The following is a 26,020-nucleotide window of genomic DNA, read 5'->3' as shown; positions in this document are numbered from 1 at the left end:
CATTGTTGGTTTGCTAGTATTTGCCTAATCAATACGCTAAATAGAACTATTTCGGCGGATGATCACGACTATTATTCCTTTGCATTGACGTTATATATCTTCTATGTGTAATGTACTCTGTAATAGTGACCCACTTCTCTAAGCCAGGCACACCTTAAATTCACATTCATCTTGGGTATGAATCCAAGTATCGCCCTTGTTAAAATCCTTTCTTATCACCATACACGTGATTGTGGGTTTCACCAAAGGGGTAAAAGCCTTCTTTCATCGTATGTATTTAAGTATGGTATTACCAATGAGCCACATCAGTGTTGTTGCTGTCCTTAATAGTGCTGTTCTAAGCATCTGGATAAAGCTGTTCATGTGATAGGGACCTAGCTATATATATAGTATTCAAACTATCTGTGTACCGTCAGATGAATGCAGATCATTTGTATCTTTGTTATCATCATTTATTAAGGGTGATGTTTAGTTAATGCGCATACATATACTGAACCGCAAAAGAAACGTCACCCCAAATAACATTGCATGAAAAGTTTACATTTAAATATCTGGGTACTTTTTGTCAAAGTTCCTAAAGCCTAACATTACCTTGTTCGGAAATATGAAATATGATGATAAAAAACAAAGCAGATGACAATAAAACAGGTCGCCCAAACGCATCACGCCAACGGCCATGGTAACCCGATGCCCGTGAGTTCCGTGCAAATTGAAATGCACATGCGTTCCCCCATTTCTTGCCCTATACAAATCCACCCAGATCGGATAACATTCATCCGTTATTGAATTGCTACCACATGCCAAGATTGACAAGAAATCAAGGACACCAAGCCCTTGGATGATTGCAAGCTTGACAAACCGCCCGGCAGGTAGCCAATGCATTTCTAGTCCACGTAAGGACCATATACAGGCTCCAGCAACAGTACCAGGCAACCAACACTACAGATGACCGACCACGTAGTGGAAGACCAAGGGTCACCACCCGACGTCAGGATCGTCAGCATCTTCAAGATCGCTTTGTTACTGCAGCGGGAAAGCGGTCGTAAAATCGCATAACATTATCCGATGTATATTTTCTTCAAAATGACCAAATCCCCATGTCCCAGTCCTCCTTATTGTGTCCTATTTCGAATAAAAATCAAATTTAACTCATAAGCGAAAGAAAAAAGTACTGTGATAAGTTGGGAACTATGTACAATCTTGTTATAAAAACAAATCGTGATATTCCTATTTCAGTATTCAAATATTGTACCAACAATCCTTTCGCTTCTATGCGTGTTTTGTGGAGAAACAATCGTAAAGTAGTAATAAGGTCGACTGACAGTTTCGTCCGTTTTCTGCATTTCTCGGCTTGGCAAGTGTCCAATATATTGAACACAACAGAATTGAGATATAAAATGGTATGCGAGATAGTGCTGTTTCAACACGAGTTCAAAGATTGAGATTTTATGACTGCTCCGCAAATGAAACAGCACGCACGACTATCGAAATACTGTTGGATTATTAATTAACGCCACGATCAGCAACCTTCCAGCTAAGTGAATGATGTAAGAGATTTATATGGTCTTACGTGTACGTGATTTATATATGATAGAGATTGTGGAAACCTGGGATCAGCATCATAAATGGTTCATAAGAAATATGACGGACTTATCTTGTAGTTCCACAAAGTTGTTCACTTCAGAGCGTCAATACAAACGTCCACTGAAACAAGCGTCTGACGACGTTACCCAACATGCATTGCCATGGTCTTGTATAGAATCCAATATAATATTTGTATACTGCTTATGATACTCGTCATGTATACACATATATTTATGATGTGTCATTGCTAATGTTTGTGTCCTCCTCGGCAGATTCTAAGAAAGAGTACAAATGATTCGGGTCGATTTTATGGAAGCGATTGAGAGACTCATAGAGTTCTTGAGGGGGAAGTCGGGCGCTCCCAACGCGGCTCTGCGCGTCACCTACAGTAGTGTACACACTACCTTGTACAGGTGTTATGTAACTTGCGCTTGAACGCAGTATGCCCTTCACACACAGGTCGCGTGACAAGGTCTGATTGTCATCTGCAGGTCGCGGCAGGTAATCCATTGGCATAGCCGGGACATCATCTACAGGAGGGTGCACAGGTGATATGTAACTGAAGCTGGAACGAAGTAGGTGTTTCACAGACATTTGCCGGGGATCGCTTGGCAGGGTGTAATCGTCCTCTTCCGTGTCCCGATTGGCGTGATAGACTGGTGACGGGTAGCTTGAGTTGAGTTGCAAGGAAGCGCCCGTGTTCCCTGTGACTCCGAGGCCGTCACCTGCATCTCTATCGGCTATCACATTGACGATATCGCCAACCTTTCGATCACTCAGCAGAGACGGAGATATTGCTGGTGATCTGTAAAACGCTCTAACTGACCTACTGCAACAAAGGTGGACATAGAATATAGTGTTATGAATGTGACAGTCATGTCAAGCAAGGCCGAATATCAAATTCTTAGAATGCATTAGCCATATCGTACACGTGCACGTGACAATGATTTTTACGCCACTTTTGGCTATATTTCAGCCATATCTGCCGTGGACAGAGGTATTGGGGAGTGAATTTTACGTAACGCTGTACCACTATTTTTGCAGCAGATTCACACATTGTACCCATGTAGGGAATCGAACTTGGGTCTTCACAGCGTGAGAAACCGCTTCAACATTCATATGCTGTTCCACGAAACCAAAGCCCCATAATGTACCCTTATTTTCATGACATTCTACAGATTCGAGCCAAATCAAATATCTCCACAATAATATATATAGTGAACTAATGATAAAGTTTTTCAAGGCATCTGTCATACTGCATATTTGTGCCTTTTGTTCTAGAGTTCTGAGGTTGGGTTTAATGCGCTTTGAACAGTTTTCCAGTTATATCACGGCGTGTCAGATTACTGTGGGAGGAGAGCTCGAAGTGGATGCCGGTCTCTGACGTTTACCACTGTGGAGAAACCCACGAACACAAACAAATAAAACTTAATCGGGGCGAACCGAAATTCGAACACAATCACAGGTTGCTTCTGTCGATAATGAAAGGAATAAGCAGTGAGAAACACAAATAAATACATTCTATCTCAACGTTATTGACTTTATGATCTGTCGACTGTGACATTACACATTTACATCCTTTATCCGTCGTAGATACCGTAGAAGACCACATTCACTTGTCTTTTACTATTAGGACCGTCTCTTTGGTCTTGTGGGAGAGCGGAAGGTCCGGGGTTCGATCCCCGGCCGCGTCATACCAAAAGACGTTAAAAGAATGTACTTGTTGTAACCCTGCCTGGCGCTTGGTAAACAAGCACTGGTCGGCTCGGAGTCTGTATACTGTGTCTGAGTGGGGTATTCATGTTAAACTGCGGCATGTTATCTCAGTGGTCTAGCACTATAAACTCGGCATTAGTCAGAACTAGTACAAGCAGAAACAGACACACGTGCATGTACGTCGCTATGAAAGTGCAATGATATTGACGTTAAACTCCATTTCACCTCACTTGTTACTCACTCTTCATCCTCGTTGTTTGTTGTTTAGCGCCGCACTCAGCAATATTCCAGATATATGACGGAGGCCTGGGCATACATGTAATCGAGTCTGGACCAGACAATCCAGTGATGAACACGGATTCAACCCGTAGGGTAGGATGACAGCAAATCAACCAAGACACGGAGTCTTACAACACGATCCATTAGGTCGCCTCGTAATAGAGCATGTCTTACCCGGTTGGTTGGTTGGTTGTTTAACGCCGCACTCAGCAATATTCCAGCTACATGACGGCGGTCTGTAAATAATCGAGTCTGGTCCAGACAATCTAGTGATTGACTTCATGAGCATCGATGACATGTATCAACCAAGTCAGCGAGCCTGACCACCTGATCCCGTTAGTCGCCTCTTACGACAAGCATAGTCACCTTTTACAGAAAACATGGGTTGCTGAAGACCTGTTCTAACCAGGATCTTCACGGGTCTGCTCGCAGTAATATTCTCAGACATAAGTGTTATTTAAATCGGAATTTAAACGAAACGATTATACACAACGATTGGTCCAGGGCGTTATCATAATAGAACGGAAATGTAATACCGAGGATGCTCACCATCGTATTGCCAGAAGTATGACCACGATTGCCACGAAGACACAGGGTGCTGTCATCATGATTATAGTATTCGTACTCAGAAGACCACCTGTTCATAAAACCAATAATTAGACTTGTACAATGGTGAGGTGGCTGTGTGTAGGGTTAAAAGACATTTATCAACATTTTTATGTTTCAAACATACTTTCCACGAACAAAAGGAATCGGGCGAACCAAAGGAATCTGTTGCTGTGTACGGGTACTTTGAAAAGACATCCATAAAAGCATAGTGATTTATCAGCGCGTCTGTAGCCTGGTGGTACACTCACAAGGCTGCAGATACAGAAATTGCATGTTCCATCCTCGGCAATAAAGAAAACATTTATCATTTCATGTTACATTTCGTTAATTGTGTTCAAATGCAAAATAAATTCTAGCGAGAGACATTCATATGTTACAATATAAACGGAAGTTGTATTAATAAAATCCAAGGGAGGTCATAATATCCCTGTTGATGAGAACAATAGATTTAACCCTACTGGTTGTTCATGAGAGCGGTATACATATTCTAGGAAGTGATTTCTTTGTAAACAAAAAACACATTCAATCATATAACTGCAGAGTTCTTATGTTTGGCTTTTCAAATGTGCGTCCTTTAGATGGCGGCAACATCATGGATAGAAGTACTGGAGGGCTATTAATTTACTTCACAGAATGAATATCAAGGGTATGTATATATTTTGAATGAGGACTTCAATGAAAGAACGGCAGTTTCTGTTATCTGAGTGTACCGTCACGTCATCCTGTCTCAATCATATACCCTCGGTTGCCTGTCAAAGTATTTCCTGCTCGACTGTTTAGTATTGTTGTGGCTTACCTAATTTTATCGACGCATCGAAACTAAAACTCGAAACTGAAAGCTAGTAATGCTGCAAATAGAAGCTATCACATCCCCCTCAGAAAGATATTTACCAGAAATTTCGTTTTACGGCAGTGAATAACAGTGTAGTGACTAAACGCTTAGTGATTTAGATCGATGTGGTTTTCATTAACGTTTGCAAAGGTGTAGCCATTAGGCTCTTGGCATTTAAAAAACCCACTTGACTGGCACCGTTATGCCAGTAACTCAACTTTATCCAAATAACACATATTTATGCCAGTAATACATATTTATACCAGTAACACATCTTTAGCGACATCAAAAGCGACAAAACCCTTTCCGTATTCACCAGAAATCTCTGCCAAAAGCAGAGTCGATTGAACGATTCCGACTACATCATGAGCCTGTGTTTATGAATCACTATCAAATAGTGATGGTACCAGGTGTTCGCAGAAAGGCGAGCGTATCCTGCCCCACCGGTGGCACCCGTCACAAACACATGCAAAGACACGTCATTTGTTAACCTGAAAGAAACACGGGAACATATGGTACAAATCGGGATGGGGAATTACATCATTCTTGTCAATAATGCGACAAATTTGGAAACGTCCTCCACATGTCTTTAATGTCGTAGGGGCGGTTGGGTAGCTTCGTAATTGAAACGTTAGCTCGTCACGCCGAAGACCCGGGTTCTATTCCCGACATGGGTACAATGTGTGTGTGTGTGGGGGGGGGGGGGGGGGGGGGGGGCATTTCTGGTGTTGATCCACACTTAATTCTGTATAGGTTGGGATAGTATGGCTGGCTTACTGGTGACTGCGATGCTAGGCAAAGATATCCTACTCACTCTTCCAGAAAGCGCAGCGTGCTCTAGGTATCCTACACTACATGCATACTAGATATATTTATGGAGTAAGTACCTGTGGTCGGTTTGGCATCTGCTAGCGATTCCTTGCACTGTTCACAAATTTGATTACACAGTGCCTCCATATAGCCACGGATACATTCATATGCACGTGGCCGTGAAAGCTTGTCACATGAATCCGTGTCTAACCCTGGCAGATTGCGACAGTACATGCTGCAGTTCTCGGTACATGCCTCCTCAGAATGAATCTTGAGACCTTCAGCCATGCCGCTTTTAGTGCAACACCTAGCTGTGAAATCAGAACAGGTTTTATTACAGTTCTCCTCATTCAATCCACTGACATTTGAGTCGCACGCGTTTCCAAATTGTTTACATTGTGTACAGCTTTCGGGATTCCTCTGATCACAAGCTGCCCCATGAGCGCCATCTTCACATCCGTACTGACAGACTGGCCGACCGTTAAAATCAATCCTACATGCTCCTGTCCGACAACTTGATGCTACCTCCCCAGGGCGGATACTTGTATTTATGGTCAGTGCAGCCTGTGTGGTTTCGCCTGTTGCTGTGTTTGTTTGCTTCAACGAATGTGTAGCTTCACACTCTCCTGTCCTCCAGTGACACGAGCCCGGACACCTGGAACACTGCTTGTCACATTTCTTGCCGTACAGACCTTCACTGCATTCCTTCTTACAGGACACGTTGAATCTGTAGCACAAGCTGTCAGTGCATGTCGATGGACATTTCTTGTTGCATCGGATACCATAAAACCCATCACGGCAGTCGTCACAAAGTCCCTTTGTAGTCCATGAGCCAGACCGAATATGAGTATCAAAAAGCTGAACAGATCCAATGTGGATTTTCAGTTAGCATGATGTCTTAAGTGTTCAAAAAGCCCACCCGGACAATCAGGATCGGTAGCTTAATACCAATTTGGCGGCCATCTTTAAAATGGCCGCCACGCCCATTCAGAAATATACTAACCACCGGAAAAACTGAAATAACTCGCCACCAAGATGACCTATGAACATGCAATATGGCTTATTTTGTTCGTAACGAAATTCTGCACCAGACAGTATATAATAACTTGACTTTTGATTTTATAATCTGTTCCAAAATTCGGAGTTTTTCAAACATATGGGTATGCGTTGATGCTTTTTTTCACAAAGTTCTTTCAAATGTCAAGCCTGCTATACACACCAGCAAATGTATGTCCTAGATCACCTTGGGCAGCTCTCCAGGTGTGGATAAAATGTTTGGGGCAGTTATTTGACCCTTAAGTATAAGTGCAGACAATAAAATTTTGGTAATAATTTATTGCATTTGGCGCTTTCTGGAGTGGGTTATCACCACGAATCAGAGGAAATCAGTTAAACCATACCCAAAAAAGCCTTTATGCACAAATTGGCCTCTCTATCGAAAATGGGCTCTGCTCTACTTGGGTAGGGTTTTGTGAATTGGAATTATAGTCTGTTTCTAATAATCAATCGACTGAAAGAAAAATGCTATTCCAGGTGGCTTGTGGTTCAAAACATAAGTCCGCATTAGTCTTCATCACTATCGATGTCACTATCGTCACTCTCTTGGACTGGGTCGGTGTCATCTTCCGCTGTCATGTTGGCACAGTTCTGCAGTTTGCATGCTGGGGTGCAGGGTAATCCATTCTGGATACAGGTGCAACTGTCTTCAGCACAAACACGTGGACACTTGCAAGCCATCAGGGAGAGAACCAGCTCAGGAGCCGGTGCTCCAGTTAACCACGATATTGCAATGTCTCCGTCACTCAGATGCCAGCCATGCCCTTCGGTTGGTTCAGGGAGGTCTACTGTGTTCTGAAGGCTGCGCCGCCATATAGCTGCCTGATAGTTAGCACGTTTAGTATGCTGTAGCAAGGCATCCTTACAAGGTGGAAGCTGCCCAGATGACAAATCACCCTTTTTGGCACAGAACATATCGTACCTCAGTTCATTCACCCCTTTGGCCTTTGTATTGCGACAGTACATGCTACAGGTGAACTCTTGTATGCCATCAAATAGATCATCTGAAACGGACCACTGCTGTCCAAGAAGCACAAACGTATCCCTGAACTGTTCATTCTTCCTGATCAAGTTAACGGCTTTTACCTTTACCTTGCCCGCGAATGAGCTGACAGAATCACAGCCAGTCCAGGCATGGACACCTATTAGTGCCTCACAGACCTTCTTGCCTAGTGTGGTACCCAATTGGAAATGTCAATCAGTCTAAACTGATTTTTCTTTCCTCTTCTCAATAGTATCCGTGTGCCAATTTCTGAATGCATCCCAAGGAGGATAACAAAAACATCCGTATCCTCTGAAATCACAATCACTGTAGGATAGTTTGCTGCGGCATGCTTGGCATGGACAACAAGTCGTGTATCGGCTTCTTCATGTCCAGTTGTAGCCAATTCTTCCACCTCTGTCACTTTATCCTGTGTAATCTGAAAGCATAGTCCTTCGGATGTTACCATTAACGTAGTGTTACCAAGAAGCTCTCTTTTCTTTTCGTCTTTCCAGCTATCCGCCAGAAACTTTGTCAGCTTAGTCTTGCTCTCGGTGCTGGCTAACAGACGTTTATAGTTCTTGATACGATGGCCAGGCTTGATTTGACTGAAGACAATCCCTTGAGTAGACCCGCGATTGATCCTTTCTGCAGTCTTTATCGACTGGTCCCTGTACATATCAAATACTACATCGGTTCTCTCACTTCCTCGTCCGTCAGTAAGGATCTGTTTCAGTATTCGATCAGACAGTTCGTCAAATGTCAGTTGCTCCCCATGGACCTTTTGAACAATGCCCATGGCATCAACGATGGTTGCCCTTCGCCCGGTGGCCATGTCAGTGATTGCCATGTCCTTCTCAATATGCTTGCCTAATGATGATTTTCCTGTTTTCTTCAGTGTCCCATCACCATTGGCTAGTGCCCATGGCTTTTGACCAAGGGGATAACACATAACCTCTCGCATGTCCAGCTTTCTGTTCTGGGCAATAAGAAGCATGTGACCAAATGCCCGATTGTCTGCTTTCAGAACAATTTCTTTGTTTGTTCCTTTTACCACAGTGTCCTTTTTCATGTCGGCGAATGTCTTCAATTTCAACTTCTTTATGGGATCATAGAATCCCGACCCTTTTTCCAGCCGTTCCGCCTGTAGCTTGTATGCCTCCTCTCCCCTTTCTCGAGCTTTAATAATGTCACTGCATACATCAGGTGGTGCTGCTGCACCTGTGGAAATGCAGACTAGATCAATGGGCTCATTCCCAAAGGGGTTTATCCAACTGCTTTCAAGCAGTTCGACTATAGACTCCACATCAGCTTCGTCTCTGGTGTTCCGCGAATTCTGCAAGTCAGTATGACCAAGCCCTGGACTCTGCAACGAGATGAGGTCTCTTAGCTGTCTCAGAGCATTTGCCCTATGCTCTGCCCTGAGATAGTAGCGAGACAGTGCAACCTGATTTAAGCTAAAGCCCTTTGTCCCACCGGGCGTCTGGGTGTCCTTATTAACTGTCTCTTCAAGGGTCTAGTCTACAGCAATTCTGCCAAATGGATTACTCTGTCGGAGCTGCACCGAGAATCCACCATCAAGAAAGTGCCGTTGTAGATCTGGGCAGGTTCTATCCAGTTCACTCATCTGTGCATAGTTCGTTTTGTCCATTGCGAAACACCAGGGTATCAAATCCCTGATGCTACTCAGATGCAAATGCCAGTCTCCGGTTCGGTCTGCACGAATCAAACCAAGTAGTATTTCTACCAGATCAATGTACAGCATCCAGTAGGCAGCCAACTGACCGTTCTCATGACGTAGACCATCCAAGAAAACTGCAAACAAGTCGAGGATCCTCTGACAGGATTCGTTATTCAAGGTAGATTCGAATGTTGTGAATACCCATATGTTTTGAAAAACTCCAAATTTTGGAACAAATTATAAATTCAAAAATAACGTTGTTATATACTGGCTGGTGCAGAATTTTGTTGCGAACAAAATAAGCCATATTGCATGTTCATAGGTCATCTTGATGGTGAGTTATTTGAGTTTTTCTGATGTTAGTATTCTTCTGAAAGGGCGTGGCGGCCATTTTAAAGATGGCCGCCAAAAGTGTATTAAGCTACCGATCCTGAATGTCCGGGTGGGCGTTTTGGACACTTAAGACATCATGCTAACTGAAAATCCATATCGGATCTGTTCAGCTTTTTGATACTCAAACCTGAAATTTTGAAGTCTGGCTCATGGACAATCCGTCCTTGCATTCCGATGGACACTCTAAAACTGTTACGGGAAACAAACAAATATATAAATATATAATATATGCTAGAAAAATCATTACAAAAATTATGGTTAAATTAATTAGCTAGATATGGGATGGTGGGGTCGCCTAGTGGTGTAGTTTAAGTTTTTAGGTTTGAATTTGACGGATACTACACAACACTCATATGAGTTGGTAACCCAATCACAAAGTTTTGTTCCACCTCTTCCTTACTTTTAGAGAAGGTGCGATTATTTAATAAACCACTGGCTTGGATTGTTGTCCAAGCTATAAACCACTCGTTTGCTTTGCAAAGAAAAAGGCACATTGTCGCGTTATCGCCCTGCCTTATAAAATCGAAAAGGGACAATATTAACCTAGGCGGGACATTGCGACAATATCACAACGCGACATCTTGACAATTGTCCTGTTGTCTCATTGTCGCGTTTTGAATAATATTTTGTTTTTTTGCCAAAGGGCGATGAAGGGACTACATATATTTTCAAGTCGAAATCTCATACATTATATCCGAGGTTTGGCGAATGATTGATTTGGTATTTTTGTATTGTGGCTCATTCAGCAGTATTCAAGCTTGATCATATGATTATTCAGGATATACGTTTTGTAAATATATTTGTCAACATTTTATGTGAGAAAAGCATTGTTTGTCATATCCTGGAAGATACTGGCTGTTATTTGCATCATTAAACACAAACTTACCATTACTGGAACTGCAGTAGAACCCAACCAACAGACATGTCATCAACCACCAACTGACGGCACCCATTACATCAGATGTGTCTCAACTGGAATGCCACTTTCGTCACCTGGAGATATTAATGCTGGTGCGTTATTATTATATGATTTTACACCATTATGAAAATTGCAAACGCTGAAATGAAATGACGTCACAATGAAACCAATAACTTAAAAATGCATCACTCATGCAACCAATCAGCCAGCCAGCTAACCAACCGATGTATGTTGTTTCAAGGCCACAGTACGTGCGCATATAACAGTACAATTGTGAAGCACGTGCGCATTTACATCACGACGATTATGTCCAAGATAAATATCTTCCTGACATAAAAAATCTATCAATGTTTTCCGTCACAAGTAGAGACTTCAAACAGGGTACAAGAGTACAACCTTATTAGGTAATGTAACTATGTCCGAAATTCTTAATTCTTCATATAATTAACGAGAAATAATCTGAACAAGTAGCCCAAGTCGCTGATATGCATTGTCCAGTTAATATTATCCACTGGTCCAGGGTTCGAATCCATGATTTGCCCTGCTGTAATCCTTGTTCTGTCAGAAACCTGCCACTGCTCTTGTGACTTCTTCGACAAAGGTTGTGATGCAGAGTCACTCACTATCGATATGATTATCGGAAAACGTACATACAGAATGGTGGCTGTAAGAGTAAAGACTCTTCTGTATTCAATTGTATATAAATGATGTACCTCATTGTGAACTTTAAAACGTCCTGTCGACTCATGGGAAGCAGATCGTTGACGTTTTGCACTTTGATGAAAGCCACTAGCAGGGGTATTGTACTGACCGAACAAACAGTAGAATCAGGGTGAATGTGTCATTTAATCCCACGACCGGCGCTTCGTGGAGCAACTATAGGATGCACATCGAATTGTGGCGTATTAGGCTATTGGGCAACCCATATCTCCGGCCAGGTGTAGACTAAGACCTCCTCTCACCTTGATTCCTGTTCAGTGTTCAGCTTTACAGCGTATGGTCACCGTTGACTTCCCAAGACCAGCTCGATGTGGGTTGACAGACTGCCTGGTTGTGGCCATCAATGTGCAGGCGGCATATGTGCAATAATATAAAAGTGAACAATGTCCTTGTCATTGAAGGGATTTTGTGGCAACTTCCGTGTGAAAATGAGATCTGGCGGTTGTGATATTAGTCACATTTAGGACTGAACGGTGTGTTATATATAAAGTTGTTACCATGAACAAATAGCATTATTATTGTCACGACTAATCCCACATCGAGGGGTTTAGAAGTGAATTCGTAATGGCGGAGTATCTGCTTTAGCAACTTCGTGATGTCCGGAGTGAGAGTTAGTTAGTTTGGAAAAGTCTGACTTTTCTCGAACATACGGTATCATCCTTATCTGGCAGTGCTTCATAAACACAGTCATGCATACGATACAGTCGGTATCGCGTAATGAACTGTGCTAAGAGCAGGGATTTCTTATAACTTTGGAATGTTCGTCTCCGCGTGACTTGAGATCTCCACGAAGAGCGGACGGCCGGTGCTCCGATCCCCTTGCCACGAAAAACTAAAATACGTTAAAAGACGGTACTTGTTTGTACTCGAAATTAAGGAGATAAAACAAGGACTGGTCCTCACGGAGTCAGTATACTGTGTCTGGGTTGGGAATACTCACTGGGACCGCCTCCGCGGTCAAGGGGCTAAATCAAGGACTGGTTGGCTAAACGTCCGTATACTGTGTCTGAGTGTGGTATACATGTCAAACTGCGGCATGGTATCTCAGTGGGCTAGCACCTTCAAGTCGGCTTTAGTCCGGACTAACAGAAGCAGCCACACACACGTACATACATGTCCCTACATTTAAGTGCAATAATCGTCCTCATACAGGAAGAAGAAAAAGAATATTTTAATCCGTACATTGCTTTTAATGTTACGACATGTAGGCGGTGGTGTTCAAGATCCAACCCTATAGGCCTATGAGACAGTAAATACATACAAATACATGTTAAACTGTGAAAAGGTTAAAATATGTACATGCCACTACAAATGCGAGTCAGCATCTGAGAATGGCCCGCAACCCCTCTGCATCTCTCATTACCAACAGATCGACTCCCACCTCAGGTCAACGACATCGTCAACCACAAAATGTCTGACTTTGACTACACAGACCATGTATAGGAAGTTCTTCACCTGGAATGAACATTAATATGAATATGTACATTCTAAGGAAATAAAGAAGCTTGATAACGGTGGACGAATCCACATCTAAACGTTGCTATATGCAAAAGGTTGTTATCCATAAAGATGTACGTTTTTCTTACTTATTTGCCAACTTATAGAATGTCAATCAAACAGTTTTGTACATTCTAACATTTCGAACATTTTAACTTTACATGCATAAATACGGTAACGAAATTGACGAGCGGTACTCCTTTGTTCTCGTTTTATTTTCCTTGCCCCGGGAGCGCCACGGGGAGCTTTCCTCCTAAATATCAAATATGGCGACCCTGGCCGACATCGACACAACACGTCAGTGTGTTATGTTTTAGCAGGGGCAATGATCCACGCCTGGCTACGAAGACACTGTATACCTGTAACATAATTCACCCTCCAGGGTAAAAGGGTTTGGGGAGTCTGTTGCGTCCTGTAATCCCAGCGTAGGAGATTTGGTGGAAGGAGGGAGCAGGCTTGGGCTGAAATTATTAGTCACAAGAGTTGGTTAACCTTACTTACTACTACATTAACTATTCCAAGATATTTCCTGATGTAGAGCCCATTAGCAATTAACGAAAACTTCTGGGATATGATATGATCCGATCGCTGCTCATGTTTTCAATGAAGTGGTAAACGTCTGAGACCTGCATCACTTCGGGCTTTCCTCGCACATTAAGCTGACACGCCATGATATAACTGGAATACTGTTAAAAGCGGCGTTAAACCCAACTCACTCACTAACTCATGTATCATAGCAAAAACAAAACTGTGCTCTGGTTTTACCAAATAGAATTCACTGTTCTCTGGACAAGCTGGAGGTGTTTTAGATAATGTGTTGTGAATTGAAATTAAAATTGTTCGACTCATATCATCACAGTAAAGGATTGCGTGTTTTGAATCAGTGACCGAAAACAAGTCCTGGTTCATACACAATCTTCAGCATTATTTCAAAACATCCATTTTGATTCGTTTACGTTCAAATCAGTAATTTATACACTTTTACTGCCTTCTTGTCACGTGTCGTTCAGATGGTCGTAGATTATTGGTGTTTTAAAGAGTACAAAGATTTGATAGAACATAGAGGTTGGTTTGTAAATTGAGTATGAACATATGTTATTAAGCTTATACGCATATGACTGTAGTGTTTGTAACATGAGTGGTCTTCTTATTATATAATTTATATAGTTTCTTGACCTTAAAGTTTTGATGTCAACATAAATCTAATCATGTAACAGGGAGTGGCATTTACATAGTTAGGCCTGTTTACCAATCCCCTTAAGTTAAGTTGAATATAATATGATTAAACTAACAATGAATGATTACACTGTGGAAGTGTAAGCATAATTTAAGTATCTTACAAAAAGAAAGTTAAAAACAAGTTCAATACAATGTAAAATACCGCATTGCTTTATTTACCTTTTAGTTGAAGACTACAAACTATAAAACAACAATTTGAGCCCACTTACAACACCAATGACAGAATTAAGGCAGGGATGGCCTATACCGAGCTGCTGTATCGGGTTGCGCCACTTAGGCATTTCAGAAACATTTATTTCAGACCATAGGTTCGATTTCCGGTTGGCCTTGACTGTGTGTCCGGGTTTGCCAGCACCATGCCAGTGCTCATTGGTTTCAAAAAGGAGTAAACGCCTACAACCTGCACAGGCTCTCTCACCACATCAAGCTAACGCGCCTTGATATTCCTGAAATGCTGTTCCATGCAAAGTTCTCTGACAAACACAAACTGTCTTTTGACCTTAATCTCCTGATTCATCGTGGTACCAGTACTCCCCAACAATGTAACTGGTTCTGCTTAATTCGCGAGAGTAAGCTTTCAGATATACGAAAATTAGTCTCCCTCAAGTCACTAATGGCACAACAATTGTCTTATCTAGTACAAAGCTGTTCTTTTCTCAGCCCCAAGCTATAAGGACTCATTAAGAAATGTTTACTGACGATTTATTTCATTGATAAAATTTCACACCGTTAGGGTACTCCAAACCCAAAGATACAAATCAACAGAAACCGAAAACCGAGGTATTCAGACAATACACAATTATGTCTAGTTCACATATTTAGATGAGACCCGTGAAGATTCCGGGGAAGATTAGGTCTTCAGCAACCAATGCTTGCCGTAAAAGGCGACTATGCTTGTCGTAAAAGGCGACTGACGGGATCGGGTGGTCAGGCTCGCTGACTTGGTTTATGCATGTCATCGATCCCAATTGTGTGCATCGATGCTCATGATATTAATAACTGGATTGTCTGGTCCAGACTCGATTATTTACAGACCGCCGTCATATAGCTGGAATATTGCTGAGTGCGGCGTTAAACAACAAACCAACCAACCAACCAAAACATATTTAGATGACATATCCTCATCAAGTCTCAACAAGAGGTTCAGCAGACGCGTTGTCTGATTGTTTGGATGTGTCCTTGACTTCAGGCACACGGGACTGAGTGGTAAGCCGTCTCTTCCTCCGTACGACGCTGAAATATAGACCCCTGATGTTAACTTTCAAAATTTGATTTGTCATCGAAACAAGGTACAAACAGAATGTATGTTATAAACATCATCATGGTCATATTAAAATCATTCGCTTAAACTAAATGTTTACTTGCTCATGAGACTTAGATAAATGAGTTCATGTCACCATACAAATATTCGACGTCTGTATGAAGAATATTGATTTATTAGTTCGCACCTACATGTAAATACTGGTAAAATATCACTCTTATCACTCTGAAGTATACCCCATGTAAAGCAGTGTAGTGTTACTACATACCACACAATTACTATGGTAAGTGCTATGACGAGTATTCCTGCAACTGGGATCCCTATTTCGACGACAGGGAGCAACATAGGATCTGAAAGTGAAAGAGAAGGAAATAATAATATTATATTTATATATTTTTTAAAGTTTTAGTGCAATATTACGTCAATATCGATGTATGTAGGCGATGAGAGGAGGGGGATGTTGAACGTGCAATGCATATTCAGTGTTATTTTGGCTTCACATATGAAACATACATAATGTCATATATATCCTAAAGTATATAATTCACTGTACAACACCTGCCTGGATACTCCGAGTCGACCAGTCCTGGTCAGCCCATTAATGCCGAGCGCTAGTTAGGGTAACAACAAAAACGATCTTTTAACGTCTTTGGTATGACGCGGTCGGGGATCGAACCCCCGACCCTCTGGTCTCCAGGCAGGCGCTCTAGCCACTAGACCACGGAAGCGATCAGATGGTCTGTGTCATTGTACCCCGACGACGAGAGACGTTGCTTATAATATCAATCACTTTAGAAAACAAACACACATTTTCAACTGGGCCTGACTTCTCTTTGTAGACACGTTCATGTAAAGAAGAAATATGCTCAAGTGACACGTGACAGCAAATATGGATATATTTTACCCGGAACACTGTGTTCAGATGCTTCAGATTCTACCGGGGACTGGTGATCAATAGAAGACAAATGCATTCTAGCTGAAGAGTTTCCTGCACACTCTCCTGTCCTCCAGTGACACGAGCCCGGACACCTGGAACACTGCTTGTCACATTTCTTGCCGTACAGACCTTCACTGCATTCCTTCTTACAGGACACGTTGAATCTGTAGCACAAGCTGTCAGTGCATGTCGGTGGACATTTCTTGTTGCATCGGATACCATAAAACCCATCACGGCAGTCGTCACAAAGTCCACTTGGTTGACACAATCCGTCCTTGCATTCCGATGGACAGACTGTAGAATACAGTTATCCATAATACCCTGGCTCATTTAATGTGGATCGAAGCAAACATATTGACATGGATGGTAAATATCCTGTATTATTATATCCTGTATTAGGAAATACAGCCGCGTGATGACCTCTTTATCATTTCATTTTTGCAGTGTCATTTTTTATTTTTTTATTTTTAAAATTGTCCAAAATTTTGGCTTCACATATGAAACATACATAATGTCATATATATCCTAAAGTATATAATTCACTGTACAACACCTGCCTGGATACTCCGAGTCGACCAGTCCTGGTCAGCCCATTAATGCCGAGCGCTAGTTAGGGTAACAACAAAAACGATCTTTTAACGTCTTTGGTATGACGCGGTCGGGGATCGAACCCCCGACCCTCTGGTCTCCAGGCAGACGCTCTAGCCACTAGACCACGGAAGCGATCAGATGGTCTGTGTCATTGTACCCCGACGACGAGAGACGTTGCCTATAATATCAATCACTTTAGAGCATCTAAAACAACAAACACACATTTTCAACTGGGCCTGACTTCTCTTTGTAGACACGTTCATGTAAAGAAGAAATATGCTCAAGTGACACGTGACAGCAAATATGGATATATTTTACCCGGAACACTGTGTTCAGATGCTTCAGATTCTACCGGGGACTGGTGATCAATAGAAGACAAATGCATTCTAGCTGAAGAGTTTCCTGCACAGTCTCCTGTCCTCCAGTGACACGAGCCCGGACACCTGGAACACTGCTTGTCACATTTCTTGCCGTACAGACCTTCACTGCATTCCTTCTTACAGGACACGTTGAATCTGTAGCACAAGCTGTCAGTGCATGTCGGTGGACATTTCTTGTTGCATCGGATACCATAAAACCCATCACGGCACTCGTCACAAAGTCCATTTGGTTGACACAATCCGTCCTTGCATTCCGATGGACAGACTGTAGAATACAGTTATCCATAAAACCCTGGCTCATTTAATGTGGATCGAAGCAAACATATTGACATGGATGGTAAATATCCTGTATTATTATATCCTGTATTAGGAAATACAGCAGCGTGATGACCTCTTTATCATTTCATTTTTGCAGTGTCATTTTTTATTTTTTTATTTTTAAAATTGTCCAAAAAAGCGACAATACAATTTATTCATTAAGTAGCAATAAGTTTTAGTTACTTGCTTTGTCTCCTTTTGGTTATTTTTGTCTTGGTTTCGTAAGGGTGACAACGCGACAATGTTCCCAAGAGGATTCTATCAAGTATGTCTTATGGACATATAGTCGGACCATCTCCAGGACATTGCTGTCTGCGACATTTATATATAATATTACTCACTCACTTTGGAGCTCAAACTACTCAACTACGCTTGGTCTCCGTTATCTTTCCTTAACACATTAGATCTGCTTACCTTTACATTCAGCGCCAGGTAGGATGAACACAAAGCAAGACAGTAGCAGTCTACAGTTGAATCTTTCCGCCATGTTAACTGTCCTCAAGTGACTGTGTACTCCAACTGCGTAAGGACAGGTGACAGTATGTTCCTGCATGCGGTAGAAAGCAAATATGTCAACGGAAAAACAGTGCTTGTGGCAAAATATATTTATAATTATTTTTTATGTTTATGTTTTTAAAATAAAAAACCTGTTTTTCAATTTTGATTGATCTACAACCCGACGAAAAACAAGGAACGTCATTAACAAAAGGCTTTATTTATGTAATATGTTTAGATAAATAAAAGTTCTCTACAATTTCAATCAAACAATGTTATTGTAAAATGAAAACTACCACGGGATTTGTCGCTGTCCGTTATCTCCAACATTCTCTTTTCTTCATCACTGCTACACGGACCTACCTTATCCACGCCACACCTACCCATCCCTATGATACCCGCTAAATGGACCCATCCCATCCTCGCTCCACATACCATCCCCGCTCCACGAATCTACCTCATCCCCGCTCCATGGGCCTACCTGATACCCATTCCACGAACCCATCCCCGTCCCCGCTCCATGGGCCTACCTGATACCCATTCCACGAACCCATCCCCGTCCCCGCTCCATGGACCTACCTGATACCCATTCCACGAACCCATCCCCGTCCCCGCTCCATGGGCCTACCTGATACCCATTCCACGAACCCATCCCCGTCCCCGCTCCATGGACCTACCTGATACCCATTCCACGAACCCATCGCCATCCGCCCATTCCACGAACCCATCCCCGTCCCCGCTCCATGGGCCTACCTGATACCCATTCCACGAACCCATCCCCGTCCCCGCTCCATGGGCCTACCTGATACCCCATTCCACGATCCCATCGCCATCCGCCCATTCCACGAACCCATCCCCGTCCCCGCTCCATGGGCTTGCCTGATACCCATTCCACGAACCCATCGCCATCCGCCCATTCCACAAACCCATCCCGATCCACGCTCCATGGGCCTACTTGATACCCATTCCACGAACCCATCGCCATCCCCGCTCCATGGACCTACCTGATACCCATTCCACGAACCCATCCCCGTCCCCGCTCCATGGACCTACCTGATACCCATTCCACGAACCCATCGCCATCCGCCCATTCCACAAACCCATCCCCATCCACGCTCCATGGGCCTACTTGATACCCATTCCACGAACCCATCGCCATCCCCGCTCCATGGACCTACCTGATACCCATTCCACGAACCCATCCCCGTCCCCGCTCCATGGACCTACATAATACCAATTCCACGAACCCATCCCCATCCGCCCATTCCACAAACCCATCCCCATCCACGCCCCATGGACCTAACTAACACGCATTCCACACACCAATCTCCATCCCCCTCCACGAATCTACCCCCACCCCGCTCCACGTACACATCCCCATCCCCGCTCCACGTACCCATCCTCATCCCCACACCACGAACCTATCCCCATCCCAATCCCCATCCCCTACCCACGTGCCTATCCCCATCCCCATCCCCGCTTTACGAACCCATCGCCGTTCCACGTACACATCCCCATCCCCGCTCCACGTAACAATCCCAACTCCACGAACCTATCCCCATCCCCGCTCCACATCCCAATCCCCATCCCCTACCCACGTGACTATCCCCATCCCCGCTATACGAACCCATCGCCGTTCCACGAACTCATCCCCATCCCCGCTCCACATCCGAATCCCCACCCCTACCCAAGTACCTACCCCCCATCCCCGCTATACGAACCCATCGCCGTTCCACGAACCCATCCCCATCCCCGCTCCACATCCGAATCCCCATCCCCTACCCACGTACCTATCCCCATCCCCGCTATACGAACCCATCGCCGTTCCACGAACCAATCCCCATCCCCTACCCACGTACCTATCCCCATCCCCGCTATACGAACCCATCGCCGTTCCACGAACACATCCCAATCCCCATCCCCTACCCACGTACCTATCCCCCATCCCCGCTATACGAACCCATCGCCGCTCCACGTAACCATCTCCATCTCCGCCCCACATCCCAATCCCCATCCCCTACCCAAGTACCAATCTCCATCCCCTGTCCACGGACTTACTTAATCCCTGCTCACATACCCATTCCTATACCCATACCCATCACTGCTCCACGTATCTACCTCATCCCCGCTCCACATACCCATCCCCTTCCCACGTACCTATCCCAATCCCCGCTATACGTACCTATCCCCATCCCCGCTCAGCATACCCATCCCCGCCCCACGTGTCTATCCCCATCCCCGCCCCCTGTACCTATCCCCATGCCCGCCCCACGTACCCATCCCCATCCCAGCCCCATGTACCTATCCCCATAATAATTCATGTTTAAAATATACAATATTAAAAAAATAAAAGTTCTAAAAAAGAATACCGCTAAAAAAGAGGTGTTTACATAAAGAAAGCCCACTCTTACTCATATTTAGAAGAGTCCTTGATGACATTAGTTGAATACAATTATTTTTCATTGAATTAATTAATTGATCCTTTTTGTTTAGACTTTTAAAATGTAGAATATTATTACTTGCTTCAAAAAAATAATTCTTCTTTCAAATCAGAATAAAAGAGAGAACCAATTGAAAATCTTCAACAACCAATCTTCAACAGTGAGAATGTTTAAAGAGATAAAATAAATGTGTACAAATCCTATCTGTTGAAAGGGTTGGTGGTTTATTAAAACGACCTGTTTCCACTGCAAGAGGCAGGGAACAACATCTTAACATTGCTGAAGCTGGTCTCTAAAAACAATATTCAATGCATAACGTCCAATGGCATTAAAAGATTTAAACTGTCTTTGTGTTCTTAAGTTGTTGCCATTTGCTGAATTTATCATCCCATAAATCCTTTTTCCAGTTATTAACATAAATATGAAGGCGTTGTTTAATAAAATTTCTATTTTCGCTTTTGTAAATCTTGAATATAAAATATTTTCAACAGTGTAGCTGATTGCTAATTTGTCTATTCTCCTGGCCCAAGATTTACATTTTTGTCAAGACCATATGATGAATGTTGTTTAAATTGTCTAAAACATTAGTATGTATTTTAACAATTTGTGAGGTAAGCCCCATCAACAGCATGATTGGAAGTGGTGTCACGTACACCCAGAAAACACGACATGATCTGTTTTGTAAGATATTAACTTGCATACATGTGTTTAAATTGATTGTTTGTTGTTTAACGCCGCACTCGGCAACATTCCAGCTATATGACGGCGGTCTGTAAATAATCGAGTCTGGACCAGACAATCCAGTGATTGATATACCCCCATATTGATGATCCATAAAACGTGACTGGTTCAACCAGATAATAGAGTTCTCTAACAGTGTTTCTCATATCTAAGAATTCATTGAACCATAAGCCAAGATATCTATAACATTTAACATATAGTTATGTGACATCACCGCAATATCGCCATCCCCGCTCAACGAACCCTACCCTCTTCTCGAGGCAAGGGAGTTAACTGACTGTGAAAGTCCCTTACCCTGGGTAGATGCCCCTGTCTCCGGGGACCTACATGGACCCCAGCCCCGCTCCACGTACCCATCCCATGCTGTACACACTTGAGGATAAAGGACAGTCCGACATAACCTTCAATAGAAGGGCATATACCTGAGTGACATTTGAGTGGCCGGACTCGATCCATACTGTGTTGCTTCCCCGAGATAGTAGGATTTGCTGGCGTACGTTTCTAGATGCGGTCGTAAAATCGTCGTTTAATCATAATTATCAGATCTGTTATTTCGCTTTTTTGTTGGACATCACTTGTAAATACAGTTCGTATCAACTTTCGGTTATGGTTCAAAGAAGTAATTCGTACTTTCTGTTTGATAGACAGGGCATGTACTCAAACTGGTGTATTGCTCAACACTAGAAATTACCTGAAATGCTATACAGCCATCTGGGTCACACTGACCTTTCTCTTGCTCCAAAGTGCTCGGGACAAAAGCCTTATCTCAGTTGGTGTTTACGTCCCACAATTATAACGCAGATTTACCAGAGACGTTTAGATGTGCGTTTACAGGAACTACCTAAACAACGTAAACAAAAAGTAGAATTATATTTACTGGTAATGTTCTGTCACGTGACACTTATCACTATTTTTACATTTGGAGGTGGTGCATGATTCTGAATGACGTAATTCAAGCCGAAATTTGCGTATGCGGAAATGACAATTACTGTTATGGTTGTCAGTGTGTTGTCTGCTGCTATTGTGCAGTCATTAACTGGGGGAGGGGCAAGACTTTGGGTACAATGCTTCACGATTCACGACCTCCACAGTATACAAGCTCCTCGCAGCGATAGCATTGACGCTGAGTTCTGTATACTATCGCGGTAATCAGTCTCACCTCGCAGCTAGGACAGGCCCAAGAAGCAGGTATATATATATACATACACACACACACACACACACACACACACACACACACACACACACACACACATATATATATATATATATATATATATATATATATATATATATATATATATATATATAATTATATATATATATATATATGTATGTACAAAAGCGACAAAACCCTTTTCACAATGGGGAAGTGGGAACTTGTACAGTGTACACAGTCTGCTATATCCCCCTCTATCGTTATTACGTTATTATCGTTGGGGGGGGGTATGCACAGTCGTCTGAGGCGCCGCGATTCTCTGTGCATCCCGAGACACCCCCCACCCACCCCCCACTTCCCCCCCACCCCCAACACACACACACACATAACTTTAGTGACTCACCCTCATTAGCTATGGCACCCCCTAATCTGAATCCCCGTATATGACAAAGGACCAGTCCCTTATTTCATTTTATTTGTTTGTTTGTTGTTTGTTTCATTTTAGCCTCTATAAAAATGGGTGTTAACTATTTTGTGCCCCTCGGTTTAGGGGACCAGGAACTGTTATGTTAGTTAATGTAATTGGCTGCCATTTTACCGATGCCAGTACCCCTTAAACTCTGTACTATATGTGTATGTAGCTTTTGACTTTATGAATGTGTCATGCGGCATCTCAGCGTATGGGGTTATATTTCCTTACTGCAACTCTTCATTTTACACACAACGATAAAAGATAAGCGCAGGCCAGGTATGTTTCTTGTTCAAATCGCATCAGATTCCCAATCCTTCTGATATTAAGCTTTCAAAATAATATTTCTCTGGAGCTAACACGTTTGAACACAAACATGATTTTCCAGTGCATTTATTGATCATAAATTTGTAAACTGGTAAGCCCCTTGATGGATAATATTCCCAACAACATTAGATCATGAAACACGTGTCAGTGGTTCGATATCTTGTGACTGAATCACAGCTGTCACCCTCCATCTCATCGCTCGTGCACATACAATGCGTGCAAAATTGTTCGACCAATTTGCTCAGAGAAAAGTGCTGAAATTTCAAGAAATATTCTTACACGCATATTTGGGGTGAAATGAAAGATATTTTCCAGATATTCTTTAGAATCCCTCTTACAATGTTTACACATATTCATTCATCGTCCCAGCGTGTTGTGCTGAGTTTAAAAAAAGTTGAAAACAACATGCAGTATTTCATGTCATTCACGTAGTAACTGACACACTCAACTGGTTTCTTGCTATGATGTACATACATGTATACATGTATATATAATGCGCCAAATCAACACCCTTAACATGCCCACAGCGCCACATGATAACGCGAAAAGTTGGCGGGGGATATAGAAACGGGCTCCGTCCGTCCGTCCGTCCGTCACGTTTCGTTTCCGGAGCATAACTCAGAAACCGTTCAATATTTGTTCATGAGACTTTGCAGGTCTGTCAAATACATGCTGAACTTGTGCCTTTTGCTATTTAGAAAATTTCAGAAATTCCATTTTTTACGTTTCCATGGCAACAAGATGGACTTAGGTTCTGTGAGGGTAGGGTTCGTTTCCGGAGCATAACTCATAAACCGTTCAATATTGTTTCATGAAACTTTGCAGGTTTGTCAGGTACATGCTGCACTGGTGTCTTTTGCTATTTCGAAATTTTAGAAATTTTTAATTTTTACGTTTCCATGGCAACAAGATGGACTTAGGTTCCAAACTCTTCTTTTTTTACAATTTCCATGACCAGTTCCACCTCGGTTAAAAAAGGTTAGGGTTTGTTTAGATTTAATTATGTCATAAATTCTGCAACAGGGGCGGGGGATATAGCCTCGTTAGTGGCAAACTCTTGTTGTATTTCATACTGAGCAGGGGCGGTCGGGTAGCCTAGTGGTTAAAGCGTTCGCTCGTCACGCCGAAGACCCGGGTTCGATTCCCGACATGGGTACAATATGTGAAGCCCATTTCTGGTGTCCCCCGCCGTGGTATTGCTGGAATATTGCTAAAAGCGGCGTAAAACCATACTCACTCACTCACTCATACTGTCCACTGCCATCATGTTATATACTGTCATTGAAAATTGTATTACTGCGATATTGTGTATTGCCATTGTAATTGCTGTGCAGTAATTTGTGTTGATTTGTAAACCTGGTTAATTTTGTAGTACATTTGTTGATTGTATACCACTTGGTTCTTTGTTTGTTTCACACTAAGTTTCCTTTTCGTACAGATTTCTGTGTTGACATATTGTTTCAATTTAACACCGTGAAAGTGTGTGTAAAAATATGACACAGCGAAAGTAGGAGGGGTGGCAAAATTCGTGGTCGTAAGACAAATCTCACCAACCCACCCCACATCGTGTAAGGCGCCGCGATTCGCTGTGCAGAGTTGCGTCCCTTGGGCACGCCAGAAACCTATTATTGTGGGTTCGAATCCCGGTTCGCCCCGATTATGTTTTTTGGTTTGTCAGCACCATACCCGTGCTCGTGGGTTTCACCGAAGTGGTAAACGTCTGAGACCTGCATCATTTCGGGCTTCCCTCCCACATTAAGCTGACACCCAACCCACAAACCAAAATCACATAGAAATCGGCTAGTCCCTTAGCAATAGTGCAGCCATATACCGATCATTATAGAGCCCCAACAAAATGCTGACCGAAGTGAAATAAATGAAATACTGCAACACACTAACTCTGTTTACGACTCGTTTCGTGTCATACTAATCTCTGCAATTGTCAACCATAAGACACAACATCAATATAATCACAATACAATTTATTGTTTTGATTCCCGGTCATTAAGGGATAACCACATGACTTTAAACCATACATTGCGCACCGATTATATATAGCTCCTTTCTTGATCTCCAAAATCAGTGTTGTCAATGGTAATGCTATTCCTCGGCGATGTGGCAACGTTTTCAGTGGCCGGAGTTGCCGATCTCATCTTGAATGTTAACAACCCCATTTCGGCGTGAGGTAGCTTTTAAGCCATTAGTAAGCCTTTGATTAGGGTGGACTTAGTGATCCATGGGACAAAACCAGTAAAAACAAACGGTATCGATCCACAGCAACAGTGATGCAAGATGACACCGCCCCTTAACGATGGATTTCTCTGCACAAGCTTGTCCGCAGCATTGAACATCATTTCGTGTAGCGCTGGAAGTAGTTCTACTGAATGTAGCTCCATATGATGCCGATTTATAGCCCAGCTCACTGAGATACCTTGCCGCAGTTTAACCTGAAAACCCCACTCAGACACAGCATACTGACTCCGAGCCGACCAGTCCTTATTTTAGCCCCTTCACGTCGAGCGCCAGACAGGTACCATCTTCTAACGTCTTTTGGTATGACGCGGCCGGGGATCGACCCCAGGAA

The 26,020-nt window shown here is 42.9% G+C and overlaps 1 protein-coding gene and 1 long non-coding RNA gene across 2 annotated transcripts; both read right to left on the bottom strand.

Annotated features, from left to right (window-relative positions):
- Nucleotides 1-1,008: 1,008 nt before the first annotated feature.
- LOC124111329 (multiple epidermal growth factor-like domains protein 10) lies at nt 1,009-25,001 on the bottom strand. The gene is made up of 8 exons (XM_048395982.1): nt 24,995-25,001; nt 21,776-21,882; nt 18,219-18,351; nt 17,425-17,751; nt 16,704-16,809; nt 5,908-6,581; nt 4,129-4,216; nt 1,009-2,413 (listed from the first exon to the last, which is right to left on the bottom strand). The coding sequence occupies exons 1-8, from the start codon at nt 24,999-25,001 to the stop codon at nt 1,816-1,818; spliced, it is 2,040 nt and encodes a 679-aa protein (XP_048251939.1). The 3' UTR covers nt 1,009-1,815.
- LOC124111330 lies at nt 10,056-12,321 on the bottom strand. Its single transcript, XR_006857425.2, has 3 exons — nt 11,824-12,321; nt 10,829-10,935; nt 10,056-10,131 (listed from the first exon to the last, which is right to left on the bottom strand). It is a non-coding gene; the product is annotated as an uncharacterized LOC124111330 (long non-coding RNA).
- Nucleotides 25,002-26,020: the final 1,019 nt, after the last annotated feature.

Source organism: Haliotis rufescens, unplaced genomic scaffold (genome assembly GCF_023055435.1).
Source record: "Haliotis rufescens isolate VD_foot unplaced genomic scaffold, xgHalRufe1.0.p SCAF_15, whole genome shotgun sequence".
Classification (NCBI taxonomy): domain Eukaryota; kingdom Metazoa; phylum Mollusca; class Gastropoda; order Lepetellida; family Haliotidae; genus Haliotis; species Haliotis rufescens.
This window is presented reverse-complemented; position numbering and strand designations above follow the sequence as displayed.

Coding starts and splice junctions, on each gene's coding strand:
- LOC124111329 (XM_048395982.1), bottom strand. Junction 17,752..18,218: donor ACCTGGCGCTGAATGTAAAG/GTAAGCAGATCT, acceptor TGTATTCTACAG/TCTGTCCATCGGAATGCAAG. Junction 16,810..17,424: donor ATCTGAACACAGTGTTCCGG/GTAAAATATATC, acceptor TGTATTCTACAG/TCTGTCCATCGGAATGCAAG.